Source organism: Rhinatrema bivittatum, chromosome 1 (assembly GCF_901001135.1).
Source record: "Rhinatrema bivittatum chromosome 1, aRhiBiv1.1, whole genome shotgun sequence".
Lineage (NCBI taxonomy): Eukaryota > Metazoa > Chordata > Amphibia > Gymnophiona > Rhinatrematidae > Rhinatrema > Rhinatrema bivittatum.
Window position 1 is genome coordinate 507,835,228 of NC_042615.1, and position 17,734 is coordinate 507,852,961.

General features: G+C 46.5%; 1 protein-coding gene across 1 annotated transcript in view; it reads left to right on the forward strand.

The window, feature by feature from the left end:
- Nucleotides 1-6,312: 6,312 nt before the first annotated feature.
- LOC115098272 (NACHT, LRR and PYD domains-containing protein 3-like) overlaps nucleotides 6,313-17,734 on the forward strand; it is a 45,197-nt gene continuing 33,775 nt past the window's right edge. Inside the window, exons 1-2 of the mRNA XM_029614780.1 lie at nucleotides 6,313-6,587; nucleotides 11,220-11,317. Of these exons, the coding sequence (XP_029470640.1) occupies nucleotides 6,313-6,587; nucleotides 11,220-11,317 (373 nt within the window). The remainder of the gene's footprint in view (nucleotides 6,588-11,219; nucleotides 11,318-17,734) is intronic.

Below are 17,734 nucleotides of genomic sequence, written 5' to 3' on the forward strand. Positions count from 1 at the left end.
CATGTATTTTCATGTGATGAGCGCTATTAGTTTCGCGGGGGGGGGTTGAACGCATGTTTAGGACGGCGCTAATCCTCTTATAGAATAAGGGGTTGTGGACGCGCATCCAAAAAGCGCGTCCAAGCACGGGTTAAACAGTGCACTCGGCTGAGTGCGCTGTATTGCATCAGCCTGAATGTGCCTGATAGTGGAGGATGTTTGTGTTGCTGTTACTGAGGTGGATGGGATGAATTTCTCCTGTAACCCCTGCCCCCCCCCCCCCCCCCCCCAACAGGGGTACCATGCTCCCTTGGCTTATCAGAGTCAAGTTAACTGGCTTGAGGTTTCTTACATAGTCATTCATAAGCAGTTGCGGTTATGATAGTGGTGTCTGCTCCAGAATCCAATTTGAATTTCATTGGAGTACCTGCAGTTTGCAGGGTCTTGTATCATGCTAGCTCCTGACCTGATGTTAACTCCTTCACAGTCAGCTTGCTATTGGCTGTTTCCCCATGTCTCAGAACCTAGAAGCCAAGATTTCTCACTTTCCTGCATGACTACCTCTTGCAACTTCTTAGTGCAGGACTGTAACACAACATGAGGGATCTTTGACTTGCCAGAGGACAGAGCACTCTGGACCCCGGCTGTTCTTCTAAAGAGTTTTATTATTTACAAGCAAAATTAACAAATAAAAGCCTGCTTGCTTACTTTAGCAGTGCTGGAAATAGAAATACAGTAATTTACAGATAAGTGGATTTAGCCAGGGATTAATTTGTGGGGGAACAGCCTGGAATGCAGTTCCTTCACTTCTTCTCAGACTCAAGAGGCAGAGCAGCAGCAGTTGTGTTACTCCAGCGCCTTTTCTTCAGGCAGCCTGGAGCAGACAAGAGCCACTGCTCCCTAATTCAGCCCCTTCCCTCTTGTTGCTCCCTTTCCCCCTCCTCTTCTACAGGGAACAGGAGGTGAAGGGGTGTTACTGAAGCAGAGGCTTCTGCACAAAACCCAGACACAAAAAGTGGTTGAATTTGCACACATTTGAAAATTACGGGCAATAGTGCCAGTTGTCAGAGCTTCAGCTCTAGCCTCGATAAGCACCAGAATGCAGACGTTTCAGACTTGTGCTGACTCCATCCTTTTTTGTGTCTGTTACCCTGGCTTTAATTTCTGGCGGAACAACCCAAAATGGTATTTTGCCGGCCCTTTCCCAGGTTCCAGGGAGACAGAGTAGAGTCAGTGAGGAAATCATTTCTAGCTTCCCTGTAGAAATGGAGCAATGTCAGTAGTGGCAGGATCATTTCTGGCCCCTCCTCAGACCCCCTCCCAGAGAAAGCAGAGTAGAGAGTGTTAAAGCTGCTCACGCCAAGACGAGAGCAGCCACATAGCCTTAATTTTTGTGCAGCTTTCTGGCACAATTGAAAGGTTATGAGAGAGGATGAGAAAGGGTGAAGAGACACAAGGTGAATGCTTATCCGCCCCACTTCTTCTGCTGCTATTGAGTGTGTTTGCATACATGTGTGCAAGTGTGTGTAAGAGAGAGTTCACATCCAGCCCCCTCCTCACACAGGCTACATCTAGACTTAGCTCTGCTCCCTGCTCCCTCTTAGGCTGCTTCCCCTTCTCAGTTCCACTTCCTTTTTTGTCTACATATTAAGCCCTGGTTTTAGCATAGCTCTTGCTTCCTTCTCACATGTGGGGACTGCAGTCCACCATGAAGCCTGCCTTCTTATTCCTCTCCCCCATGGATTCCCTTGTGGGCTGCCTTAAGGACTAAATGCCTGGTTCTGGACTTTTTAAAGAGGATCTGCATGGACTCCTTTACAGGGACACTGCAGCAAAGTGGAGACACATACTGGCACATACTGCATTTCCTGCCTAAGGCTGGACAGATGAGCTCCACCACACCTTCCACATTTTCTCATTTTTCTCTGGGATTAAGGTCTCTGGGTGCTTGCTCAATATTGCAGCTTGCTCTTGCTTAGCTTCCTATTCTGAGGCTTATTTTTGCCTTCTCTCTACTCTGTGTACTTGGTAGGAGTGTGCAGAGTTAAAAATAATTGTTTCAGCTTGTTCATTTCGTAAATCATAGTCATTTGTCAGATTTGTCTCAAATGAAAACAAAATTATTTTATTTATTTTTTTCATTTTACATTGAAGTCAATGGGGGAAGCAACCTATAGGCCTCATTGATTTATCTGTAAAAGAAAAAATAGGCATAGGCTGTCACCTGTCGCTGAGGCCCAGGCCTAGTCCCAGGCGTAGGCCTATGTCTAATGCTAGGGCCAAGTCTGAAGTCAGGTCCTGTCATCAAGGCCTAGGCCCAGGCCTGAGGCCAGATCCTGTGGCCTAAGCCCGATCCTGGAGCCTGTCTTGATGCCAGGTCCCATTACCTACGCCCTGGCCCAATAATGGGTCCCATCACTGAGGCCCAGACCTAGTACTAGGCCCAACACCAGGGGCCTGGCCCAAGGCCAGATCCCTTTGCTGAGGCCTGGTCCTAGACTTAGGCCCAAAGTTGGGTCCCATCGCCGAGTCCGGGCCTAAGCCCAGGCCCAATACCCAGACCTGGAAGCCCACAACCAGGCCTTCTGCCATCTCTTTTCTTCTTCTGTTGATGAAAAATGACACAATCTGCTGGAAGGATGTGCCTGAGTGTCATTACTGCAGCACTTTCCTCCCAAGCTGATGGTGCTATATTGATGTTCGGCCATACGTTTCAATGGCCCTAAAATAATATAGTGCCATCCACTCAGGAAATAAAAATTCAGTTTATTTATAGAAACATAGAAACATAGAAACATAGAAATGACGGCAGAAGAAGACCAAATGGCCCATCCAGTCTGCCCAGCAAGCTTCCCTCATTTCTTCTCTCATACTTATCTGTTTCTCTTAGCTCTTGGTTCTAATTCCCTTCCACCCCCACCATTAATGTAGAGAGCGGTGATGGAGCTGCATCCAAGTGAAATATCTAGCTTGAGTAGTTAGAGGTAGTAGGGGTAGTAACCGCCGCAATAAGCAAGCTACACCCATGCTTATTTGTTTTTACCCAGATTATGTTATACAGCCCTTATTGGTTGTTTATCTTCTCCCCTGCCGTTGAAGCAGGGAGCTATGCTGGATATGCGTGAGGTATCAGTTTTTTTCTTCTCCCCTGCCGTTGAAGCAGAGAGCTATGCTGGATATGCATTGAAGGTGAAGTATCAGGCACATTTGGTTTGGGGTAGTAACCGCCGTAACAAGCCAGCTACTCCCCGCTTTGTGAGTGTGAATCCTTTTTTCTTCTCCCCTGCCGTTTAAGCAGAGAGCTCTGCTGGATGTGTGAAGTAACAGTTTTTCTTTTCCCCTGCTGTTGAAGCAGAGAACTATGCTGGATATGCATTGAAGTGAAGTATAAGAATGGAGTGATCAAGCTAGTTGAAAGGCATCAGGAATAGAGGAAGGTGGAGGTAGTAATTTGGATATTTGGTTTGGGGTAGTAACCGCCGTAACAAGCCAGCTACTCCCGTCTTTGTGAGTGCAAATCCTTTTTTCCACATTTCCTCTTGCTGTTGAAGCTTAGAGTGATGTTGGAGTCACAGTAACCATGTGTATGTTTATTGAATAAGGGTATTGTCTCCAGGCAGTAGCCATCATTCTGGCGAATCACCCACTCTTCATTGGCGGCCTCTTGACTTTATGGATCCACAGTGTTTATCCCACGCCCCTTTGAAGTCCTTCACAGTTCTGGTCTTCACCACTTCCTCCGGAAGGGCATTCCAGGCATCCACCACCCTCTCCGTGAAGAAATACTTCCTGACATTGGTTCTGAATCTTCCTCCCTGGAGCTTCAAATCGTGACCCCTGGTTCTGCTGATTTTTTTCTTATGGTAAAGGTTTGTCGTTGCCTTTGGATCATTAAAACCTTTCAAGTATCTGAAAGTCTGTATCATATCACCTCTGCTCCTCCTTTCCTCCAGGGTGTACATATTTAGATTCTTCAATCTCTCCTCGTACGTCATGCGATGAAGATCCTCCACCTTCCTGGTCGCCCTTCTCTGTACCGCTTCCATCTTGTCTTTGTCTTTTTGTAGATACGGTCTCCAGAACTGAACACAGTACTCCAGGTGAGGCCTCACCAAGGACCTGTACAAGGGAATAATCACTTCCCTTTTCTTACTCGATATTCCTCTCTCTATGCAGCCCAGCATTCTTCTGGCTTTTGCTATCGCCTTGTCGCATTGTTTCGCAGACTTCATATCATTAGACACTATCCCCCCAAGGTCCCTCTCCTGCTCCGTGCACGTCAGCCTTTCCCCCCCCATCGAATACAGTTCATTCGGATTTCCGCTCCCCATATGCATGACTTTGCACTTCTTGGCATTGAATCTCAGCTGCCATATCTTCGACCACTCTTCCAGTTTCCTTAGATCCCGTCTCATTCTCTCCACTCCTTCCGGCGTGTCCACTCTGTTGCAGATCTTAGTGTCATCCGCAAAAAGACAAACCTTACCTTCTATCCCGTCCGCAATGTCGCTCACAAAGATATTGAACAGGACCGGTCCCAACACCGATCCTTGCGGTACAAACCACTTAAAAACCGCTCTCTCTTCAGAGAAGGTTCCGTTTACCGTCACACATTGTCTTCTGTCCGTCAACCAATTTGCAATCCAGGTCACCACCTTGTCACTCACTCCCAAGCTTCTCGTTTTATTCACCAGTCTCCTGTGCGGAACCGTATCAAAAGCTTTGCTGAAATCCAAGTATATGACATCGAGCGCTCTTCCTTGGTCCAATTCCTTGGTTACCCCAGTCAAAAAAGTCAATCAGATTTGTCTGACAGGATCTTCCCCTGGTGAATCCATGTTGCCTCTGGTCCATCAATTCTCCGGACTGTAGATAGTTCACTATTCTCTCTTTTCAGCAGAGACTCCATTACTTTTCCCACCACCGAAGTGAGGCTAACTGGCCTGTAGTTGCCAGCCTCCTCCCTGTTCCCACTCTTGTGAAGCGGGACCACCACCGCTCTTCTCCAGTCTCTCGGCACCACTCCCGTTTCTAGGGATCTATTGAACAGGTCACACAGCGGACCCGCCAGAACATCTCTGAGCTCCCTCAATATCCTTGGATGAATCCCATCAGGCCCCATGGCTTTGTCCACTTTCAGGTTCTTTAGCTCTTCCCACACATTTTCTACTGTAAAAGGATTTTCATCTATTCCACTTCCCTCCAGTTTCTTGTTGTGTAGAGATGGTCCTTCTCCAGGGTCTTCTTTAGTGAACACAGAGCTGAAGTATTCGTTTAATATTTCTGCCATTTCTTCGTCAGTCTCCACACATTGATCATTACCACCTTTCAATTTCACTATACCACTTTGGACCTTTCTCTTTTCGCTGATGTATCTGAGATTTGAGATGAAAATGGGCTCATTGGTCACGTTTTTTCATTTTCATTTCAAACAAATGTATATTCCTAGTGCCTGGCCCTCTCTATTGCTGTGGGCAGCATCATATCTTTCTGCTTTTGCAGCTTCGGTGACATACTTATGTCCTGAATTCCAGTCACCAGCATGTCCCAAATCTAGGCCTCTTTAGCGGCTCCAAAGTCAGTTTTCAGACAGCTTGTACGGCTGCCTAATGAAAGCTTTCACCAATTCTTCCTTGAGCTGAGAATGTCCTCTCACAAATTATATTATGTTTAGTGATAAAGTACTCCTCCTGCTTTTCCAGGACCTTCTCATACCTGCCGTTGTCTCTCTGAGCCTGAAAGACAAATAATTTGAAGGTGTGCACAACTTCAGACCCCCCACAGTGTAAACGAGGGTACACACTTACCCCACCTCATCCTCCACTTGCAGCCTGGTTGCCTATCCGCTGGTGCCAGTCAGGCGGGAGTCAAGCTTTGCCATTCTGATGCACTGAGGGCCTCCCTGCAGGCTGGAAAACTGGCTCTGAGGCTGTCAGACTCACCTGAGTTTCAAACGTTTGACACCATGTCATGTTATAGATTGTCATGTTATAGATGGTTACGTACAGTTTATTTTGGTCTGGGTAAGCATTATCCCAAAGAGACTCGGCTATACAATATAAACAAGAACAATTAACTTCTTATTTCACAGGGTGTCCTCTGGTGCTCCATGACCTTTGCTGACACATTTATTAACACAGAGTGTTGCTGCTGAACATTTACACACAGTGAACATTATACTCCACATTACTTGCAAGTTGCCTCACACATACTGCCCCACCACGGGACCAAGTACAGCACAGTAGCAATCCTGGTGTTCGCCCCTCATTTATTTTTGCTGCATATTATCTTTCTTGTGTCCTTTTCCTCACTCTCATCTAACAGCTTGGCAGCATGGCTCTGAGCGCCCGCGACCTCCTGACCTCCGTGCTGGAAGATCTGCTAGAAGTCGAGCTGAGAAGGTTCAAGATCAAGTTGTGTGAAATCCGGCTGGAGGATGCCCCCTGCAGAATCCCTCGGGGCAGCCTGGAGAGAGCTGATGCCATGGACATTGCAGGCCTTATGTTGAGCTACTGCGGGGAGGGTCCTGCCGTGGTGTTGGCTGTGCAGGTCCTGAACCTCATCAATAAGAAGGGGCCTTGCTGCCAACCTGGAGAGAAGTGCACAAGGTAGGGGCGATCAACTGACTTCTGGCCTGGCCTGGAAATAATACGTAGCCACTATAAGTTTGCAGCAAAATGACACTATATTTCCCAAAATGCGGTAAGGTACTAGTGCACGTTTCTGCTGCATTTGCACTTTAGTAGATATGACCCCCATCATCTTGCACTGGGGCAAAATCAGAACTGGGTCAGCCCATTAGGGTTAACCTAGTTCAGGTGGCAGCCCTAAAATCTCACTGTTGGTTGGCAAAGCCCTCACTTCCCGTGTCATTGTTCATACCTACCTCATCACTTTTTCATCCAGTACCTGTCTACTACTATCATTCATTTATACAGTACTGCAAGAAATATGCAGCTGTACAGATACATACAAGATACATACATACATACATACATACAGATACATACATACATACATACATACAAGATACATACATACATACATTCATACAAGATACATACATACATACATACAAGATACATACATACATACAGATACATACAAGATACATACATACATACAAGATACATACATACATACAGATACATACAAGATACATACAAGATACATACATACATACAAGATACATACATACATACATACAGATACATACAAGATACATACATACATACATACAAGATACATACATACAGATACATACAAGATACATACATACATACATACAGATACATACAAGAGACAGACCCTGCTCTTTATCCCGTAGCAACCCCTGCTTCCCTCCCCAGCTCTGTCCTTGGTCTGCTTCCCTCTTCTCCCCTCTCCTCTAGCTTGGTCTTGGGTCCTTTACTTCCTTGCCTCCCCACAGCTTGATTGCCCATCCTCTCCCCTACCCATGGCAGGAGGAGAGCAGCTGTTCAGACGGAGCTGCATCTGGGCATCTCTACAATGCAGTTCCAGTCCTGTGGCATGAATGGTTATGCATGCTTGCTTGCAGTCTTTTTATTGTTTTAAATATTTATAAATCTGTATTGTCTATATTGTTAATATTTAGCTGTTTATGTCTGTATTGGATTTTAAGATGTTTACATTTTGGTGCAATCTGCCCAGAATGACAAGGCACATGAGACACAATATAAATCATAATTTAATATGATAACAAACACAACATAAACCACGTGGTACCCTATAGATCTCATGCTATTCTTGTGGGACTGGCTAGCATCAAACAGTTCATATTGCAGGACTGGAATTGTACGGTAGAGGAAGTCAGATGAAGTTAGGAAGTATTGCTCTCCTCCTGCTGGGAGTAGGAGGAGAGCTGTGGGGAGAGGAGGAAGAAAGAACCTGGGTCTGAGGTAGTATGGAGCAGATGTGAAAAGTCCACAGATCAAGCTGGTGTTGCGTCCCTGTTCTGAGGGTGCATGATGCAGATTTCACACACAGGTAGCAAACTCCTTTGAATACAAGCACAGAACTTTACTCTCCTTGCCTGCTCAGTTATAGATGTGTAACCCTTTCTTGGTCTGGGGCCCACCAAATGGAGGGGTCACAGCAAAGTCCCAGGGCCACAGTTTTTCTCCTGGACCCTTTCTCACTGCTCACAATGCCAGACTTCAGCCCTGGGTGCCAGGGTTTGCTAGCAGGGAGGGGATTCGTAGCCTCCGGAAGAAGCTCTATGTGGTGTGGTGATCTCAACACACTGTCTCCCTCAATACTCCCAGTTCAGTGCTCACTGGTAGCTGCCTTCAGTAGCCAGGAACCAAATGGAGAAACTCACAGTAGACGTTGGACGGTGTTCAACCAAAAATGGGGTTTATGTCAACTTTAAAAAAAACAAAAAATTCAATCCGAAATAGGAAAAATCATCAGCATTAACAGAAGAATTACAATCCCCATGCTACTACTCCTTTATCTTCATTCTCTTTTCTACTCTTCTCTGACCCTGAAGCAGTGTCCAAAAATCCTTCCCCATAGAGGGTAAAGAAATTCTCCTCCTCAATTGACACAGGCTATCAGTGAAGCGAAACCCCCCAAAACTCTTTCTCGTTTCAAAACTGGGTGTTTAACCTTTCCCAAAAATCACAGCTAGTAAGTCCCACTTTCGATTGAGGGAAAACCAAACAACTGCACTCCAGTTCTTTTAGAGCGGGCGATAGCTGCCCTATTGGTGGGAGCTGGTAAAAAATGCAAAAATACTTTCAGTTCTCTATCAATCAGGAAAAATACGTCTTCTTCTTCCAAGGCAGCAATGTTGGGTCCTTGAGGGCTCCTTCACACGGTCCTTGATAGGTACCTTTTGAGTAGACTGTGAAGCAGCACTGGGACAAAATCCTAAACCTCTTTCTCTTACAGTTGTAACATCAAACCAAACAGAGAGCTGAACTGAACTCTGAGCATGCATGGGAAAGTAGAAAGAGGGGAATAGCCACCCATTTGAGGAGGGACCAGAAATGAACGACTCCTCAAAATCAGAAAAACAGGAAAATAATCACTAAAGAGGTGAAGCTTGCTTTACAGATGTAAGGAACCATATGGATCCCTACTGTCAGGTCTATCCAGTAAAGTGCGGCCGCGTTTACCCCGCTCCTAACCCGCGTTCTACTCACTTTCTGGCCGCGTTAGCCCTTCCTGCGATCCACAACCCCCTTTAACCTACCCTTACCGCGTCCTGAAATCCCCGGGCAACCCCTTCCGCACGCGGCATGTATATTGCATGTAAACGATCGAATTAGCTATTCCCTAGCATCCAGTAACCCGCGCCACGACTATCCCTTTTTTACCCTGCCGTTTTGCCGCGTGTTTAACCTGCTAACTTACCGCCTACCCCTACCCCTGCGTTAGAGGCAGGGGTAAGGGTAGGCGGCAAGCTTTCCCCCAGCCCCCGCTCACCTGCCCTGGCCGCGTCCATGGATGCTGATCTCCGGGGCAGCCCCAGTCCTCTCCCCTCCTCCCGAAGCAAAAAAAAAGCGAAAAAAAAAGTTGCAAGAGAGAGAGGGGAGAAGACGGGCAATCCTACGCTCGGCGACTTACTTTTGCAGCCCCCCTCCGGACATCGTGGCTTCCCCCGTGCCAGTCCCCTCTCCCCTCCTCCCGAAAGCAGGGTGCAAAAAGCAGCCTTGCTCCGGGAGGAGGGAAGAAGGGACTGGCAGTGTAAAGCGGCGAAGCGACTTACTTTTTGCAGCCCCCTCCGGACATCGGACGACCTCGCCTGCCTCCAGCTGCTCGCGAAGATGGACGCCTGCACGGCCGCTGAAGACGTGATATCACATGTCACGTCTTCAGCGTGACATGTGACATTTGAAATGACATTTGAAATGACATTTGAAATGACAGATACCAGCGTGGCCGTGAAGCATTAGGCCCGCGCACCCAGGATACTGTATAAGCGCTCTATACAGTAAAATGGGTTGCGCTGGCCTAACGCTTCATGGACACTTCTTAGACGCAGCTTGCATTTGCAAGCTATTTACATACAGGATCGAGTGGTAGGTGAGCTGCACTGTGCGTGCGGCAACCGCGGGTGCGCCGGGCACTAACACAGCTCTTCCTACCGCTCATTACTGGATAGACCTGTATGTCTCTCCCAGAGGATGCAAGGCTGGAGCTGGCAGAGTAGAGTGAATGGGTTGAACCAGCTGGTAAGGCCTCTCCCATAGGAGTGGCCTCAGTTGTTCAGTTTTGCTTCAGTAGTGGTCAGAGATGAGATTCTAGGAAGTGGGAGAAGGAGGACATTGGCCTTCTGTCTCCCTGCCTGCAGTAGATTACAGGTGGTGCCTCAAAGGTTGCTCCTGTGGTGGTACACTAGACAGCCTACTGTAACTGTTTTGTTCCTGGAGTAGAGGGTTTGCCCAAGTCTGAGGGAGTGAATTTCCACACTCCTGAGTTTGTCTTCAAGAGAAAAGAAAACTCCTAGTCAGTATTAATAAATAAATAAACTATTTCAAAATGAACTGAGACCTCAAATATTGAATAAGAAGTTGGTAGTTAAAGACTATACTGGAGAAAAGAAGGAAAGGATCATCAGCTAGCCCAGCTGATACACTATTCTGCCAATCTGAATGAGAGTTAAAAGGATAGAACTACCCACCCAGTGCTCGATCAGAGAGCAGCAGAGACCAAGCATTGGATACAAGGTACAACAGGGAAAAGTGTAACACCCCTTATCTCCAAACACTCCCAGCATAGCTTTCTGCAGTGTGCTGTATCCTTGGGCCTGGCTGAAAACACCTGCACTTCTTGTAGCCCTTTTATAGACCATGTAGTCAGCATTCCTGTGGGCGCTGACTGATGATGTCATCCTAGCTCTGGTATATAAGGAATCTCAGTTCCATCACCCAGCACCACAGTAACAGGTTTCCTACTGTGCTTTCTGCTTCTTCTTGTTGGTTGCTTCTTGGCTTGCTTTTGCTGTGCCTGTTCCAGTCCTTGTCTTACTTGTCTCGGCCTTGTCTGTTTCATTCCTTGCTTTGGCTGCCCTTTCCTAGTCCCTGGCTCCTTCCTCTGTCCTCTCTGCCCCTGCCTCTTGGACTGTCTGCTGGTTACCTGACCCTTGCCTGAATTCAGATTGCCACCTGCCTTGACCTCCTGCTCAGATACCAGCACTACGTGTTTGCTACCTGCCTTGATCCCTGCTCAGATGTGGACTCTCATTTTTTTGCTATCTGCTCTGACCTCAGCTGTATCCACGTGCTGCTTGACTGCTCTCTTGCTGTTTCCTCACCTAAGTTCTGCTGCCCTTCAAAACCAGGGACTCAACCTGCGGTGGAAAAGGCTGGTAAAGGTGAAGCACAATTCCATTTCCAGCTTGAGTGTGTTTCCCTGCTGGGCTGCACCCATCACACCACACACAAAATACTCACACTCCGTGACAGATTTGCTGAGACAATGAGTTTGGCAGACACATCCATGCCTCAAGCTATTCCCGGTCTGGCCCACCAAGTCCAGTAGCATCAAGAATATCTGAACCAGATAGCAGGTCTACTGAAGGGACTGGCCTTCCACATAAATGCTTTAAAAACATGACTACCAGCGCCTGCGCTGCCTCCACTAGTTCATGCATCTGCACCTATAGCATATTTGGCTCTGCCACCTAGATACAAGAGGACCCAAAGATCTGCCAAGGCTTCGCTAACTAGTGCTTCATGCATTTTAAGCTACAGGTGCGAGTTTCCCCTACAGCCAGACTACAGTAAACTTCATCCTCAGCCCTGTGCTATCTTGAGGGGGAGGGGGAGAAGAAAAACAGCATAGAACTGAAAGATTCCTTTGTCTGTTTAATGAACTGCAGCAATTGAGTCAAATGTCCCTGTATACAACACTGCCAGCATTTTACAAATGTCCAGATTTAAGTTTAACTGCAATCACTAAACTTTTTGACATGTTCCTGCTAGCCAGCCTGGCCCTAGCCTTTATGAGGAACCTAGAAGAGTTCTGACACATTTCGTCATACATTCAATGAGTCTGGATGCTCCTCCTCTGCGACTGAGGAGCTATTCCACCTGAAAAAAGGAAATAAAATTGTCGGTGAATACACCATTTGGTTCAGAAATCTTATGTAAGAGTTTCAATGGAATGAGCAGAGACTAGTCGCCATTTTTGGGCAAGGTCTTAATGACTGCATTAAGGATGAGTTCACAGAAATAGATGTATCACTCAGTCTGGAAAACCTTATTTCTCTCTGCATCAAGGTCGATATCCCATTCCAGGGAACCTGGGAGAGGGACTCTTCCCAAAGGCAGCTGAAGTTGGCGCCCAGATTTCAGCGTCCATCAGTGCTTCCCACAAAGGAATCCACAGCAGTACCTGCCATGGAGGAACCCATGCAGCTCGGAAGAGCTAAATTGACAAACAAAGAAAAACAAAGGTACAGAAGCCTCAACCTCTGCCTGTATTGTGCCGGACAAAGGCACTATACCATTAAATGCACGGAGAAGTTGGGAAACTTCTCAGTCTAGGGTTAGTTTGAGAGGCAGCCCTAGGTCATTCTTCCTCCTCATCCTCTCTACAAATGCTGATTCTAGTCACCCTCAAAACCAACACTGAAGAATTCATCACAGAGGCCTCTTTGGACTCAGGCACTGCTGGAAATTTTATTAAGGAGGCCCTGGTACAATATTGCAATGCATCATTGGTTCCCTTAGTGCCTCTTGGGAAAGTTTCCTCTGTATATGAAGAGCCCCTACCGGGCAATCTAGTAATGACTACTACTCCCTTTACTTTGCAGATTGTAGCACTGCATCATAAACAGATTACCTTCCTTGTCCTACCCAAGGTGGTGAACCCTACTATTCTGGACTACCTTGGATGATCAAACACAACCCCACTATTAATTGGGAAATTCTTGAAATTTCCCATTGGGGGTCCAGTTGCCATCAAGGATGTCTACTCCCAGTAATACTTCTGTTGATTGCTGCTCTGGCAGGCATCCCAGTACCGCAAGGACTCCCTTTGGCCTATGTGGCCTACACTGATGTGTTCAGTAAATAGCAAGTGGAATAACTCCTAGCTCATAGGTCCTATGATTGTGCCATTGACCTCTTGCTAGGCCAGACTCTGTTCAGAGGTTTGTCTATTCTGTCTCTATTCCAGAGACACAAGCCAGGTCTGATTATATCAAAGAGAACTTGGAGTGCAGCTTCATTCGACCTTCCTCTTCTCCAGCAGGAACTGGATTCTATTTTTGTGGGAAAGAAGGTTGGGTCCCTACAGCCATGCATTGATTACCATGGCTTCAATGCCATCACTAGAAGAAACCGCTACCCTTGCATCTAATTTTGAAGTTATTCAATAGACTCCAGGGCACCAAGGTCGTCACAAAGCTTGACCTCGGGGGCACCTATAACCTTATCCACATTTGTGAAGGGGATGAGTGGAAGAAGTATACATCTTCCACTCATCCCCTTCACAAATGTATCAATATCACTAACAAAGTGGCAGACCAATCCTGCCCAACAATCACCAAAATTTTACACCTAACGCAGGACAACAGGAAACCTTGGTTCACCCCAGAACTAAAGGCCCTTAAGCAAAACCTACGAAGCAAAGAACATAGATGGCGCAAAAACCCCCGGATCCTCGACTCTATTGGCCTACAAAGCCCAACTTAATGCCTATAGGAATGCCATTCACAGATCCAAGAAAGATGTCTTCTCTAAAAAAATCCATCATTTTATTTTTTATTCCAAAGCCTTGTTTTCCTATGTCTCAGCTCTCACCAAACCAGCTCTACCCATCATACTGGATGACCTAGCCCTCAGCAAAGCTTCAGATCTGGCCAACTACTTAAAAAAAAAATCACCAACCTCATCACACCCTTCACGGCCTCTAATCAGAGTTCTAACCTCCCACTCATACCCTTACCGCAACGTAACTCTTCCCTTGAATCCTTTGAGTCCACATCTTCACTGGAAATTGAAAACATTCTGAAGAAACTCAAACCTTCCTCACATCCGTCGGACCTAATACCTCCCAATCTTCTTCTCTCTATCCTGAACATCATTTCTAAGCCTATTGCAGATATTATTAATTGCTCTTTGGCCCAAGGACGGGTGCCTGACCAACTAAAATTCGCAATACTTAAATCCCTATTAAAAAATCCCAACCTATCAACTACGGACCTAGCTAACTTCCGCCCCATAGCGAACTTGCCTCTGATCGCCAAAATTATGGAAAATATAGTAAACAAACAACTGTCTGAATACTTGGAGGACAATAATTTTCTCTACCCATCTCAGTTTGGCTTCCGCAAAACTCTAAACACAGAATCCCTCCTATCTTCCCTTTCGGACACCATCCTCCTTAACCTGGAAAGAAAACAACCTTATCTCCTAGCGCTTCTCGATCTATCTGCGGTCTTTGACACGGTGAAACATACAATCTTATTAGAACGTCTGGCAGACATAGGTGTTAAGGGAGTTGCGCTCAGCTGGTTTGAATCCTTCCTTGACAACAGATTCTTCAAGGTGAGGATCAACAACAAAGAATCACACCCAATCAGAACCAACCTGGGAGTTCCCCAGGGCTCATCCCTTTCACTCACCCTCTTCAACGTCTATTTTCTCCCTCTCTGCCAGTTACTCACTAATCTAAATCTAACCCACTACCTCTACGCGGATGATATCCAGATCCTTCTCCCTATCACAGACTCTCTTCAAAAAACATGGTCCCACTGGAATAGCTGTCTTCAAGCAATCAACTGCCTCCTCACCAGCCTTAACCTCATCCTCAATACCAATAAGAATGAGATTCTCATCATCTCGCTGGATGAAAACAACATTCTCCTCAACTCCCCAAGCTCCTCCCAATTTGCCAAAACAACTATCAATCACTCATCATCCATTAGAGATTTAGGGGTTCTGCTGGATAACCAACTAAACCTAAAAAAATTTGTACAAAACACCACAAAAGAATGCTTTTTCAAATTGCAGGTTCTTAAAAAACTGAAACCTTTCCTTCACTTCCGAGACTTCCGGCTGGTGCTTCAATCCATCATCCTATCGAAAGTTGACTACTGCAACTCCCTCCTCCTCGGTCTCCCTGCAATCGCCATTAAACCCCTGCAGATGGTTCAGAACGCCACCACCTGGATTCTCACCAGCTCAAACAAAAGAGAGCACATCACTCCCATCCTTCAGAAACTCCACTGGTTACCCATCAAATTCAGGATTCTTTTCAAAGTCCTCATGATGATCCACAAAGATATTCACAACATCTCCCCCCTCAAGCTAAGCATCCAGCTACATCCACACACATCGGATAGACCCATCAGAAGAGCCTACAAAGGCACTCTCTATGCCCCCCCTGCTAAAACATCCTTAAGGAAGCGTGCCTTATCCACAGTGGGTCCCACCCTCTGGAATACTCTTCCGCCTGATCTCCGACAAGAACTCTGCCATCAGGCATTCAAAAAAAAACTTGAAACTTGGCTCTTCAGCCAAGCCTTTACCGGAGAGTTAAGCTCTCTTTGAAGCCGCCTCCCAGTCCAGGTTATGTCGCACCCTCTAAATAATTCTCTCAGCCCTTTCAGGGGCCCCCCCTTTCAAAGCTAGCATGCTCATCTGCCCACATCATGTTCCTGCCCCCTTATAGTTTTTCCCCTTATGGCATCCCAGTCCTGTTCGACTCTAATCCACTATCCTACCTGCTCAAGTTAACCAGCATTTATCCTGTAACCCAGCAGATATCATTTCACAGTCCAATGCTCTCCCTTAACTAGCTCCTCAAGCTGAGAGCCCTCTACCTAAAACTCAACAGCTCCTCAGTCTTCGTGTTCATTACTTGATGGCAACATAATAATAATTTTTTAACTGCTCTGAAGTTATTTATTTCTATACTGAAATTATTTATCTACTCGATTTAATTGTTGATTTAATTTGTACTGAAGTTATTTTATCTACTTGATTTAATTGTTCCTTGATATAAATTGTAAATTGTAAATTTTCCTTGTATCGCCACCAAGCGACTGTTCTGTTTTCAATGTAAACCGGTGTGATTTGTATTCCATACAGGAACGTCGGTATAGAAGAAATCAAAATAAATAAATAAATAAATAAGATGGCATTCAATACTCGCAATGGGCACTATGAGTACCTGGTAATGCCCTTTGGGTTGTGCAGTGCCCCAGTGGTCTTTCAGCATATGGTCAATGAAATCTTCTGGGATTTCTTACAGTCATCTGTACTCGTCTACCTGGATGATATCTTTATTTTCTCCTGCTCTCTACCCCAGCACCAGGAACATATGAAAATGGTATTACAACAGTTCCGAGAGAATCATTTATATGCCAAGCTCGAGAAATGTTCATTTGAACAATCAGAACGACCCTTCTTGGGATACGTTATCTCTCACCGGGGCCTGCAGGTGGAACCAGACAAGTTGAGCACCATACAAGATTGGCCTAGACAAGTAAGCCTCAAAGCCCTCCAGAGGTTCCTAGGCAGTTTATACATAAATATTCTTCTATAGCGGCACCTCTCACTTCTCTTACTAAGAAAGGCTCTGACACCAGGAATTTGCCTGAAAACATAGGTCAAGCCTTCAGTCAGCTTAAGGCAGTATTCCTCAAGGCATCTTGGCTACAGCACTCTGATCCTCAAAAACCCTTCATCGTGGAAGTAGATGCCTCCTCTATGTGGGTAGGGACTGCTCTGTCTCAGCACAACAATAATGGGGTATTCGCCCTGTGCTTCTATTCTAAAAAGTTCACACCTACGGAAAGGGATTACACTATTGGAGACCAAGAGTTACTGGTCATAAAACTTTCCCTTGAGGAGTGGAGATACCTGCTGGAGGGAGCGGTCTATCCTATTATCATTTACATGGATCATAAGTGTTGCAACCGTCCCTTCCCGATGACTGCACTTCTCCTACCTCTCTCCTTTTGCTCCTCCTCTTGCTGTTAATAGATGCCTGGCTGCCGCAGCTTCTGTCTGCCGTCCTCTCCGGCGTCCCCGGACTGGCTTGGGCGCTGCCTCCTGCCTTGCTCTGTCTGTACCTTAGGGTGCGTGTGCCGCGCGGCCCTCGCTCTTATTTCCTACTTGGCGCGAACCTCAGGAGCATCCCCCTGTGATGATGTCACGCTGCCCGGATATTTAAAGCCTACACTGTTTGCTTGCCTTTGAGTTAGCGGGGGAATCTTACGGATGGGATTCGTTCTCCGTACCCAGCTACTCTGCCTCCAATCTTCATTGGACTCTTATCGCTAATGGGGTACCTGCTCCTCGGGGGGCCTTACTTGCCTTTCAGGTCGCTATCAGGAAACCGGTACTCGCTCCTCGAGGGCCCATGTTCCCTGACTCGCTGCCTGCTCCTACCTTCTCTTCTGCCTGGAAGGATTCGCTATCTTCAACACCAGTGAGTACTACCATCTCCACTTCAGAGCTTTCCCTGGAACCAGTTACTCGCTCCTCGAGGGCCTGCCTCCGTTCCAGCCCTAGTGCCATCTCCTATGTGGAACTGCTGTATGAGTACATCTCCTACAAGCCTCTCAGCTCTCAGGGATCAGGTACTCGCTCCTCGAGGGCTGCTCTTCCTATCCTGGGGTTCTCCATACTGGGGCTTGTTCATATTCCACTGTACTCATTACTCTCAGTTCTTTCCACTATAGCACTGCTACCAGAGGAGTCACTTTTCCAGTGCCTGGGGGATACTAGCCCAGCCGGCTACTTCAACTATTCATCACTGCCACCTCTGG